At 33.7% G+C, this 13,289-nt stretch overlaps 1 protein-coding gene across 1 annotated transcript; it reads right to left on the bottom strand.

The window, feature by feature from the left end:
* Positions 1–408: 408 nt before the first annotated feature.
* Positions 409–12,337, bottom strand: AMBN (ameloblastin). The gene is made up of 11 exons (XM_079153062.1): positions 12,233–12,337; positions 11,242–11,310; positions 8,556–8,618; positions 7,051–7,098; positions 6,499–6,609; positions 4,870–5,106; positions 3,803–3,841; positions 3,519–3,578; positions 3,371–3,415; positions 2,942–2,986; positions 409–1,213 (listed from the first exon to the last, which is right to left on the bottom strand). The coding sequence occupies exons 1-11, from the start codon at positions 12,245–12,247 to the stop codon at positions 671–673; spliced, it is 1,275 nt and encodes a 424-aa protein (XP_079009188.1). The 5' UTR covers positions 12,248–12,337; the 3' UTR covers positions 409–670.
* Positions 12,338–13,289: the final 952 nt, after the last annotated feature.

Genomic DNA, 13,289 nt, shown 5'->3' on the forward strand with positions numbered 1-13,289 from the left:
TAGTCAACTTTGGTTGAAAAAATAAATGAACTGAATAAAATGAGTTAATGACTAGCAAAGGTAAGGGATGAGTATGCTTTTCTTAACTACTCAAATATGTAAATAATAAGCATACAATTCCTCATATTTTCAATGAGAAAAACATCTTTATTTAAAATAGGCTAATTGTTTTAGATTAAATAAAATACTCTAAAAATAAGAATTTAAAACTCAATGTATGAAACCCAGTAATACCAGTAAGAGGTTCTTTACCCATCCCAATTTAATCAAGTTTAAATGAAATAGCTTTGGATTCTGAGACTATGTGCTTCTTGCATAGAGAAAAGAAAGCAGTGCTGCATTTCCTGGATATAATAGTGTCATGCTAGTAAGAGAAATTCTATGATGCCGAAGATAGTTAAGAAACAAGATTATCAAATGCTGAGACTCTTAGACTTTCTGTTGATAGTGTTTCTAAATCATAGAGAGAGTCAACACATTTTATTTCAATAAGAGAATGAAAGCAAGAAGGGAACCTACACTATTTCTAGCCACTTGTATTTATTAATAGATGCTTAGCGTCTTCAATGCCTTTGCTGTAGAAGGTAATAAGTGTTTTAGCAAAAAGGTACACTATGGGGACAAAACTGGGAAGCTTGTGCATACAGAAATAACTGATACCTCAAGGTTGTCAGGGCTCTTGGAAATGCCATGCATCATGTACCATCTGGGGTTGGTGGACTTTGTGTCCTGGCATTGATGTTTGCTGAGTATCTGGGGTCATTGTGGTATCCATGGTTGCCTCTCCCATACCCAGGGGTGTGGTAACATCAGCCCCATAGGTCTCATAAACCTCAGCTAATTCAGGGGTCATCAGTGGGTCAGCAGATGCTGGGGTGACCCCAAGGGGTCCCTTTCTCTGCCCTGCAGGGCCCCTTGCCAGGCTGGGAATGTTGTCATTAGGGAAAGCAAGGAGCCCTGCGTGGGCACCAGGTGCTGTCTGTGAAAGGAGTGCTGGGTTTTCTGGATGGGCTGGGTTGGCTTCCTGCACAGGGGAGCCTTGTGCACCTCCTTCTCCCTTCTCAGGACCTTTGGTTCCAGCCACTGGGGAGTCAAATTCCAGAGTAAAATCTCCACCCATGGCTGGATTGGTGGACATTCTCCTAAGGCTGTGCCTCAGGCCTCCAAATCCTGGGAACATGGCTCCATAGGCCATGGGGCCTCCTCTTCCTCCCTGGAAAAATCAACATTTATCAAAGACACTATTAGTACATGCTATTAACAATGCCATGCAATTATACTTGGTCATATTCACTGAGAATCTAGGAAAACATTGATGGAGAACAGGGAACTGGCTGACAGCTTTGTGTAAGCATTTTTCTCCCTGAATTGGCTTTAAAATATAACAGAAAATATTCTGCACATATCCAAGTGGAAGAAAGCCACTTCTGTGTAAGGTAGAAAGAGGCCCTTCACTATGCTTGGCTGGAGGGTAAGGCGAGCAGTGGGGCACAGGACAGACGAAAGAAAAAATTAGTTTGAATTTAATTTTAAGAAAACAATGAGCAATTGAAATGGCTACTACAAAGAAAAACTGAAATCCATAACTGTGTTTGTTGACTGATGTTTTGGAGGATCTTGTCAATGGAATTTCACGGTATTCCAGAACTTATCATGTTTCTTTTCTACCTTTACTACAAGAAATATGGGAGCCCAAATCTGGGACTGTTTGTGGTTGATCAGAATTGTGTGACTCATGTGTGTGTATTCTCATTTCCTTACAGTTTTGACTCACTTTGAATCCTACCTTCAAGTTTCTTTGGCTATTTTTATTGTGTGTTTTTCATAAGCCACCACAAAATCTCTTGGGAACGAGGCAGAATATAAATAACTTGATTAATATTATAAGATGGTAATTAGCACTTAATTTGAATTTTTAATTTGCAGCCAATTGTGTTCATGTTATATAGATACAATGCTCTTTCCTTCTATCTTCTCCTGGCTCTATTCTAAGTCTCAGCTCTTGCTGTAAATCCTTGGTCTGGGTTAGTTACATTTCCTTTCTTCCTCTCTCTCTCTTTAATAAGACAGTGATTCTCCTTATCACATGAATTTCACATTATCTGCACTGTACCTGTCTTTTCTGTTCATTAGAATATAAGCTCTGTAAAAGCAGGAATCTTATTTATCTTATTTATAATATTTTCCAACGCATATGGCAAGCAAAAGGCACTCAAAAATGTTGAGCTGTGAGTTTTCTTTTAGTGATAGCATGTGTATATATTTATTAATTTGATAGGATATGTAGTTGACAATAATTTGTTAATTTAGTATAACTTTTTCTTTGTGTTTTAACAGATGTAACAGGAATTTCTGAGAGAAAATGTCAAGTTGTGTGAGTTTTTTGGTCTCAAACTTAAAATTGTAATATTCATATGTGATGTGAATATAAGAATATACTATCATTGACTTAATGCACTTTAAAGTTTATAATAATAACTATAAATAAATATAAATTTTAAACTTGGCTAATTTTCTTTTCCTTTTTGATCCTTTAATTTTGTGATGTGAATTATTTTTTGCTGCTATCAAATTGAGTATTTAGGAGATTAAATGGTCCTAGAAAGAAAGGGATTGTGTATGAATTGCAGGTATCTTTTTTTGGAAAGTGTTTGTAGTTCAATGCTGAGGGTCTTTCAGGAGAGGTATCTTTTCTGATCATATACGTGGAATGGGGCAGAACTCTATATTCAAGAATGGTTATCATTAAAAATATAGGATTTCCTATATAGGAAACATGATGAAATCTTTTGATAGTACTTCAGAATCAAGCTTCTGGTTTGGGAGTGGAAAAATCTGAGTCCTGTGCTCTTTTGACTACTTTCACAGTGTCTCTTGTAGCTAGTCTTCTATGATTGTTCTTTCTTAGTCACTATTTTAAAAGTTAGAAGATAGTACTCACAGCCATTTCTTCTGAACTCATGATGCCAAGCCTGGCAGGTGCATTCTGTTCAAAAAGAAGCAGTGCATCGTATTATGAACCAGCTGTCTTTTATTACCTTCTTATCTACTCAAAACAAAGCTAAAAGTCATTTAGCATTTCCTTCAGCCTTAATATTAATGCAATACCCAGAGGCAGAGTAGAAAGTCCAGTCGTTCTTGAATAAATGTAGCCAATTTGCCAGATCTAAAATTCACTTTTCCTTAATGCTATTGTGTGTGTCTGGTCAGAATTATCCGAATAGGGAACTGTGCCTCCTTACCATTTCAGTTGATAATGTAGGCATTTAGAGAATATTTATTTGCAATATCTTGTGTGAGGTCTGGATTTTTATAATTTTAGACCTCAAGATGATTAAATTAAACAGACTTTTAATAGAATTGGACTTACCAGTTGACTTGCTCCATAGGATGTGTAAAACATTCCTGGATAAAGCTATGCAAAATAAAATGGTCATCACAAAATGTTTTTTCCAAGGGAAGAACTTTTAAATTAATTGCAAACAGAGAAACTGTATTTAAAAAACAAACAAACTTACTGCTGATGGTTTGTTTTGTGGAATTGGTCCCCGAGATATCAAACGGGCTATATGGAACAACTTTAAGTGGTAGAAAATAGAATAAATAATTCACATCAGCAAATACCACTCTAGTAATATATAAGAATGATATGAAATACATTTTCAGATGGACTACTATGAAGAATTAGTACTTAACATTTAAGGAAACAAAAGACCTGTAATTTAAAAATTTCATTCAATTTTTTTTTTGAAAAACAGAAATATTTTTCCTAAGAAAGTATCTCAATGAGATCTGTACTTACTGATGGAACTTGTGGACCAGCAAAATCCATTACCAGGAGCTATATCATAGATAAGGATTAAAGTTACCAGTCAAAATAGACAAACTGAACAGACACTTATTTACAATTACAATAAAATAATTTAAAATGTTTCTCTGTTTCATTTTCTTTTAGTTCTTTGAGAGGGTGACCCAAGAGTTTACAATTGTCTTTCACTAACGTGACTCAAGTGTACTGGCAAGACAATTTGCCAGATCTAAAATTCACTTTTCCTTTAAATTTTATTTTGTGTGTCTGGTCAGATTTTCCTATATCTTGCCAAATAAAAAGTAATAAACTTTGGACTTAGAACATACTTGGTTTGAATTCTGGCTCTGCCACTTCGATTTTATGTAATCCTGGCCAAATTCTGTAATTTCTTAAAGTTTATCTTCTTGTCTTTACTAAAGATGATAATATCTATTTTTATAGATATTACCTTTATGTTGTATGTCTGTCTTTCTAGATTGTAGTCAGGATGACATGGGAGAATGTTAAATACTTCCAGTATAATAGTTACATGGTACCCTCCTTTTTCTGTCCATTGTTCTTTTCTCTATCAAAGATACTTTATTAAAGGTAAAAAATACTTTATTAAAAAGGTAAAAAATACTTTATTAAAGTATTTTGTACTTTTGGTTGTCATCTTTGTAGAGAGGCAATAAAATAAGATCCTACTTGTTATGCTGAAGGATCAATCCTTTCCTTGTCTTTCTAACACATGGAAAAACAATGATAGATTTCCTGGACTCTCTGGCCTGCCCTGCATCCTGTGGAAACTTCTATCTTTTGCAACTAAGAAGCCAAGTTTTAAAAGCACGAGATCTTTTCTGAATGTGTCCTATCTCTGGTGGTAAAGGGTAGAAATGGATATTTATGTTTTACTCAAAAAATAAGTCCTCAAAATGAAAGGCTGATCAGTAACATATATATATATATTTTAATGCATTCGTTCTGAGGGCTGTGATTATTTAAATAGGGCCTGCAAGTTAGTTTTCTTTCATTAGGTTAGTAGGTGATCCTGATCAGACCATAGAGAAAAGAATTACCTTAGACGTTGGTGGCTTCTCTGATGGTGCCACCTGTTGCTCAGTTGCTGGTGGTTCTCCATCCTGCAAGGGGAGCTGCCCTGGGTGCATTGGAGGTTGAGGCCCACCCTTCTGGGCTGTTGCCTGGATGGCGGTTGCAGCAGTGGGCTGGAGGAAAGGTTTCAGTCCTGGTTGTTGAGGCTGCAGGGATGGCTGTGATGGGAGAGGTGGGGGATGCACAGGCAAAGAATATTCATACTGTAGAAAAATTTGAAAAGAGTGTCAGGGAGGGATGTGGTGCCTAGAATTTCTACAGCAAAAGGACTTGGGTGCTTTCTATTTGGAAGGGATGCTAGGAAACTTGAAGCAGCATTTACATAGGAAGCAGAACGGATGTTATACGAAGAAATTTTGAGTGTGTTTGTTTCTTCTACCTCCTTTTGGGATCACCATTGCTCTGGCAGATGGGAAGCTACTTGAACTTCCTGATGGAATGATTTATTCTTTTCCTTCTCTGGGTTACTATGACTACCTGTATGTATTTTTATTTTACCACTTTCACTGCATTATAGTTATTTGTCATAAATCTTTGTTCCCCAGGTAATTAAGAAAAAGTAATGTATCTTGTTTATCTTACAGCTCTTGTATTTAATATTAATATAGTTCCTAACAAGTGCCTGGCACATGATAGGTACTTTATATAATTTGTGAGTTAATGAAAAGATAAAAGCTAATTAAATAAAATACATATCAAATTCCTTCATCCATTTTGGAAAAATGAAGTCCATTTTGGAAAAAAAATTAGTCAAGTGAGGAAACAATCATCATTGACATAATTTATTGACTATTAAATGTGGACTGGTGTATAATGCTTCTGATGAGGAAGGCCATCTGGAATTAAAAGTTTCTGTCAAAACCACCATGTTTATTTGCTTTTTTCAGAAATTACTTGTGCTGAGTAGCTCTAAATTGCTTGTAGATAAGTTGCAAACTCCTCAAACTGGCAAGGAAGTCTAGAAATAACTGGCTCTGTTTTGCTTCTTCAACCATTGCACATGTCTAAACTCTCATGATATTACTTCTACCTTGCAGTTTAGTGCCTTGTAATGTGTTGTCTTATCTCCCATAACACAGACATTCTAAAATGTCTTTATTTTCATCCCAAACCACAGTTTGATTAATTTTATACCTGTTAGGCACCCAATCAATAATGGTTAACAGACTGATATATTTATTGACTTCTATAGGGTTCATTGTGTTTTAACAAGCATGTTTGTCATCATTTGAAATTAGCCATTGAGTAATTATATTTAGGTAATTTTGATTAAAATGAAAGCAATCCAAGCTATAATCTGTTTTCAGTTCCAAGGATTGTTTATCTATTGTGCTTGCTAACAATAAATTTAACATAGATCCTTGGTATTTTGGAGACCATTATCTTTCTATGTGAAATGCATATGTAAATGGGTTGAAAATTTTAAAAATTCCAATTAATAACAGTAGTTATAGGATTTGTTTTATTTGGTATTAGACTAATTATTGGTTAATTGCTAGTTCTTATTGATTTATAATAAAACATAACTTCAAGAAGACAAGTAGGGAAAGATTTTAAAACTTGAAGTTTCAAACACACTTATACAATTAACTTACCTGTTGAGTTTCCTGTTCTCTTGGTCTTAGCCATGGGAGAGAGGAATGTGGTGGGAGGAGACCAGGCAACCACAAAGAATTAAATGACTTCCCAAAGCCAAACCTAGAAAGCTACGGACATGGAGAAAAAACAAAACAAAACATGCTTACATTTCAGTATTATGAAATACATGTAAAAGGGAAAAATAACATTGGTTAATATAAAATGGATAAATTCTTCCTTCCAACAAACGAAAATTTTGTTCTGGGTATGACTGCAGTATTGCCATAAACTTGTTTAAGATTCAGCTTTTTAAGCACATGTGTTTTGGGCTATATAAAACTGATAATGTAAGAAAGGATTTTTTTTTTAAACTAAAGATAATTCAATATTGTTTTTGTTTTCCCCTCTCACCTACCTTATTTTGTTTTAGGCAATCTCAATTACTTATTTGTTTTTACAATATTTATGGTATTATCTATTCATAAGCAAATTTTATGAATTACAGTGCTGTTACCACTATCACCACCACCACTAATTCCTGTAGTAGAAATATTTGAAAATATGATTACCTGAGAAAGTGCATTTAATCCCTGGAGACTTCCCAGCTGTCTCATTGTCTATTAAGTTAAAAAAAAAAAAAAAAGTGAGTTAGTGTTTGTCACATTTGTTATCTATCTTTTGACCCAGTTGATTTCTCATGACATTTAACATCACTGAGATAAAGTTTGGGATGGGTTAAGTTGAATAAAACGTAAGTAGACCCAAATCATCACTGAGAGATGGAAATGTAAAAATTTGGGTTTGCCACTATTGTTATTCTATTAAAACAACAAGCTTGCTTTTATCATTAATTAAAGGAGAAAGTGTCAGTTAAGTGTGTGTGTGTGGGGGGATCACATTAAACAGGAGAAAATGACTCATTCAAGTGAAATATGTGTACTTGTGAGGATATTGCTTCATAAAATCTTTTCCCCTACTTAAATTACTTCATCTTAAACAAATTCAACATGAAAAACAATTTAGAAACAAAACAAACCAACTTTCAACTTTTTCCCAAACAAAAAAGACTTCAAAATCATAAATATAAAAAAACATTGGAAGAAACATCTGGATAGATTATCAAGAATGCGGTTATTTCAACAAAAGTCAGTTTTACTTTTTTAATAGGAAAAGATTTATTGGAGTACTGTAGATAGAGTTTAAGCTTGAAAGTGAGAAGAAAACTTCAATGAAATGAAGTTCCATGTGAGATAAACTTCTAGCCCTATTAGTTGACCTCAGATTGTTATGAAAGAAGGAAATTTTTCAATGCCTTGTGAAAAAAGTGTGATATTTATGAACACTTAAATTTCTATTTAAAAAATTTTCTTAGTTGTACATGGACACAATATCTTTATTTTATTTTTATTTATTTTTATGTGGTGCTGCAGATCAAACCTAGTGTCTCACACTTGCTAGGCAGGTGCTCTATCACTGAACCACAGCCCCCTAAACTTCCATTTATAACTGTCAATTTTTTATTGTATGGTCAAAAGTTTCTGTTTCTGGGTTTTTTCTGGGGTTTTCTAAACAGACTATATATTATTTATGAGGACTGAATAAGGCAAATACATGCTTTACAGGTGGTATTATAGTACAATGCTAATGCCATTTATAGAACTTCTTTTGAACAAATGAATTTTGTACAGGTAAGTTTTCTTCATGAGAATTTTATTACATTAGATATTATAAGCAGCATGGTTAAATATAGATTATCTGTGACTATAGAGCAATGTGTTTTAATTAATGGCAAAATTATATTAACTTGTACATAATATATATTAAGGTATTAATTATAATTATTGCTTTGGTTCACATACAGGTGATGTTCTAAAGCTTAAAGAACTTGCAAATTTAAAATTATAGAATTATATATAATAAAGCTCTAATAAATCTCATTAACTTCTCTAGAACTGCTCAGGATGACAGTCACAGACTTCTGACTAAGAAAACTGAGAAACAATCCATCATATCTCTCTGTGATTAGGGACATGCCAATGTAAAGATTATATATACAAACTCTAGTAATACATACCTCAAGGCTCAAACTAGCCATGCCAGGTGGCACGCCTTGTGTTCCAGTTTGCTGAGGAAACATCTAAATGGAAATAAGAATGATTTTGAGTTCTCTTAGAAACTTTCTTAAATGCATCTTGGGAATAGAAATTGACCCCAGTACATAAAGGGTTAGCTGAGAGGCAACCATATTGGTTTATTACTCAAATGAATTGGTATATTGGACAGAATGAATAAGAATTTAAGTTATTTGGGAGAATTATCATAATATTTAATAATTTTGCTACCTATGCATCATTTATTTTTGTGTACATCTTACTGCTATGTTACTTTAAAAGCAAAATTTGATTTAAAAAAGTTAAACACAATGAGAAGTAAAATAACAAAATAGATTGTAGTAAAATAGAAGTAAATAAAGCAACAAAATTTCTTAAAAAAGCAAAGGGGTCACATTAGCTGAATTTTCATGTGCTTTCAGCAAACCTCCATGCTTTTTTTTGGCTTATGGAATTGAGAAAAATCATGTGTGAAACCTAACTTGCTTCCAATTCAAAGGGCTTTAACAAGACTTTCATCATCTTTAGTGAAAGATTACTCAATGTATCAACCTGTTGATCTGTGTTTATATTCTTAAATCACATCAAGTCTAGTTTTTCTTAGTTTTCTAGCACTAAGTACTGTGCTATTACACTCAATGTGTTCATTTGTTAAAAGTTGTTAAAATTATAGTTATATTTACATATTTTTAAAAATAAAATTATTTACCTTTTTAAGCCTTCCTTATGTTTTCAGACATTAATATGCGCAATACCAGTGGACAAAATGGAGAATGGAAGAGTAGGAATTAGAGTAAATGGATTTTTGAAGTCTTTGATTCTTTGGATATTTTCAGTATTTAGGGTCAAGGAATGATAATGCCTTCTTTTCATTTGTGCTACTCATATTTATGGAATTTCTAATAAATATATTTGGATCATTTATCCTTTAGAAGTAAGAAGTTCAGGAATTATACCCCATAATATTTCACAGCCTATTTTTTCAAAATCCCACTTTCTAAGTCATGGTGCAAATTTTTCCAAATAATTCAGTTTTGGACATGAATAGAGGGGAAGACATTATAAATGTGTAGCAAACACTCTGAATAGAGAAAGAGGTTAGCTGTATAGAGAGGAAGAATGATTGTGAGTACATGTGTGTGTATGGGTATGAGAGTGTATGATAGGGCAGACTGTTTAGAATTTGAGAGGATTGTAAGAGCAGGGTCTTCTTCCTCCCCATTGACCAGAGTACACATAACATCTTAGATGAATTTAACTACAGGACAAAATATACTTGGTTTTCTATATGTTCCAAGGCATGAATTAAAAAACACCATTTACATGAATGTAAATAAAAATACACTTTCCATGAGGAAATAAAAGGAGAAGAATATCTGTTTTGATGGACAATTGTAAGCAATTGTCCTGTTCCTCAGAATGGACCTGATTGATGAAGGTGCAGATTAGGTCAGGTTCATAATGTCAATGTATCAGATGATTGCGGTGGATCCTAATGTTAGTAAGTTAGGGTGGCAACCTCAATTTTTCTTTCATTTAAAATTCATCTTGTATGATAGAACAGAAATCCGATTTTTATTGAGGAATTAAATATTTCATTCTTGTAGTTTTCATCCTCTTCAAAACATTTAAGAAACCCAAATAGTTAACCTTTTCTCTTAAGGAATCAAAATAGTCTGAAGTTCATTTGAGGCCAGCCATGAGCTCCTCAAGATAAGAGATCATTGCTTAATGTATCTTCATGTCTCCAATGCCCAGTACACTGCTGAATGCATGATATCTGCATGTAATTGTAATTGCATGTCATGCATACAGCAACTGAAAAAATCTTTGCTATTATCAGAATTACACAATTGACTGAGGTAGTGTAATGCTCCAAGGATCATGCACATATAAGATCCTTACCATATATGATAGTGTGGATCAGGTGTTGGACTGTGACATGTAATTAGCCCCATTGCCATGACATATTTTAATTTAAGAAGCTACAACTCTGTCACACAATTTCACTCCTAAAAGTTACTCAAGTACTAACTTTAACTGGAATTACCTAGTTTAGTAACCAAAGTAATTTGACCAATATTGTCCTTTTTATTTATTTAATTTTTGTTGTAGTTGTAGATAGATAGCATGCCTTTATTTTATTTGCTTTTTTAAAATTTTTTTTGGTATGTGGTGCTAAGGATTGAACCCAGTGCCTCACATGTGTTAGGCAAACACTCTGCCACTGAGCCCCAGCCCCAGCCCCAATATTGTCCTTTTTAAAGTATGAAGAAGTATACTTTACTTTTTTCAGAGAAATTTCCTCTTTCAATTTCATAATGATACAGCAAGGAGTTGATAGCAAAATTGTGCCATATATTGTGGAGGCCACCTAAGTCTTTTAACTTCAAGTGAATGAAATAAAACTTAGAAATTGTCTTTGAAATATTTAAATATTGTTTGGAATAGAAAAATTATGTGACTGATTTATTCATTTTTGATAATAAGGTTGCTATCTTGACTACCATGACTGATTCATTAGAATCTACACCAATGAATTAAATCAAATGATTCCATATATGGACTCTCAGCCAATGTCATTTCAGCATTGCCTGATATTGAACCATCAGGAACCTATCTACGGCATACTCTAGAAGACAGACTTACCGGCACTGCAAAACTCATTTCCAGGAAGCACAGGAACAGTATCAAGTCCTTCATTTTGAAAAGTGGAATCTAAAACACAATGGGTTGGAGAATTAAATCAGGTGAATTTGTACATCATGGTTAAAAGATATTTAAAAAAATGAGTCTGAGTCTATGCTCTTCCAAAATAATCTGGTTTAAAAAAACGCCACAAAATCCAAAATGTTGCTCAACAACTGAGTTATATTTTAGTTGTTCCTGGAATGAATTGGCAAGCAATTAAAAATATCTTAGCACTTTATTATGGAGCTGCAATCTAAATGACCATTTAGAAACCACCTGTAAAGATATTCTCTAAATGCTATGCTACATTTCGTAAAACAAATTATGAATAAGTCCCTTCCACTAAGTGAAATTTGGTCTATCAAGTACCATTAACAGAAGATTATACTTTGCTTAAACTTTGGGACAAATTTTGAAATACACTTGCAGTGCAATCCCAACAAACCTTTATTTTCAGATGTATGGGATATATCATTTGATGTTTAGATTATCTACATAACTATGCCAAAACTTATCTTTTTCAAATTAGAGTAAATTGAATATTTTAAGTTCTTTTGACTTTAGTAGAAAATATGTCCCAAAATTCAATTTTCCCTCCTAAAATGAATTATCTTGCTAAATTTATTCTGTAAGTTCAAAAGCCTCTTTGCTTGTACACAAATAGAGACCTGAATAATAAAATTTTTGCTTGTCTTCTAATACTTTTCTAAATTAGGGACTGTCACTAATAATCACAGACATTAAAAAGAAAAGGTCTATAGATAAGTCTGTTTTTGCGTAGCTGAATGGGTATTAGTCATGTCTTCTCTGGAACATGCTAATGGATTATAATAAGCTATTATTCGTCTTCTAGTGACAAATGAAGATAAATATTCTTTATAAAGCTTGCCTGGAGATAGGAAAAAAGAACTTACAGGAAACACATGGAAACCATAAAATCACATTTTACCTTAGATGCTGACATTCACTGTGTTCTCAGGGTCTGTTGATGTTAATCAAGATAGTTCTAAGAAAAGAAGATTGAATTTTTTTCTGGACTGTGCCTGGGACTTGCTCTGTACATCTCATTCAGGGAAGATCAGAAACCTTTATTTAAAGTGCCAGTCCACCAATCAAAGTGAAGCAAAATGCAGGAAAAAAAAAATCTCTGCTCCTGCAATTAGTCCACACCCTTTTATTGCATGCAAGGACATTGACCCTGTAGGGTCTCATTATTTTTAATTGTAACTCGACCCTTGTGTTTATTCAGAGAACTGAATTATAGGGAAAACAGCAAGGGAATAACGGACACAGGCTCTAAAGACAATCATTTTGGTGAGCTGAGGGAAATATATGTAAAATAGTTCCAAAACAAACCATTATCTGTTTTGTGCAAGCATTTATCTGTAGATAAAGCTAGTGACCCAATGCCAGCAATCTCAGGAGTTTCACACTCAGGTTTATTGTGGTAAATGTAACTCCTTTCTCTCCTTTCAACACATATACACTCTAGAGGGAAACACTAAAGTATCTTTCTGGGTTTGAAAGAGAGGGTGAAGAATGTTAGAATAATGAAAGTTTTGTGGGTTTTTTTCCCCACAAAATTTTCTAGGTATTTTCATATTTAAAAATAACCGATTAGAGAAAACCAAGCTTTTGTAAGACATTTCAGTTGGACTCTCTGCAGTAATCACTTTGGGTGCATGTTCTTTGTGGGGACAGGAAAAAGATCCAGAATATTCTCCATGAACCAATCAAATCAATGGGCACAACTTTCACTTCACTCTTTAGATAGATCCATTTTTAGGCATTAGTATCAAGCAAGGTTAGTAAGGCAAATTTAAAACCTTGAAAGGTTAATATCAGCATGGATGGGTTTTTCTCCATGAACAGATAAAAATGTTGAGGCTATAGATAGACTATCAACTGTGTTTGTTTTTTCTCTGCCACTCTTAGGTTCTGCAAAGGTGTGATTTAATACAGGGTAGGGTTAAAACACAGAAGGGATAGTTTCTGAAGAAGGGATG

This window comes from Sciurus vulgaris, assembly GCF_902686455.1.
Source record: "Sciurus vulgaris genome assembly, chromosome: 9".
In the NCBI taxonomy this organism is placed as follows: domain Eukaryota; kingdom Metazoa; phylum Chordata; class Mammalia; order Rodentia; family Sciuridae; genus Sciurus; species Sciurus vulgaris.

Excerpts from the sequence above, each read along its gene's own strand:
- AMBN (XM_079153062.1), bottom strand. Across the intron at positions 7,099-8,555 it reads TGGCTAGTTTGAGCCTTGAG|ACAATGAGACAGCTGGGAAG; the intron begins GTATGTATTACT and ends TTAACTTAATAG. Across the intron at positions 5,107-6,498 it reads GAGAACAGGAAACTCAACAG|TATGAATATTCTTTGCCTGT; the intron begins GTAAGTTAATTG and ends ATTTTTCTACAG.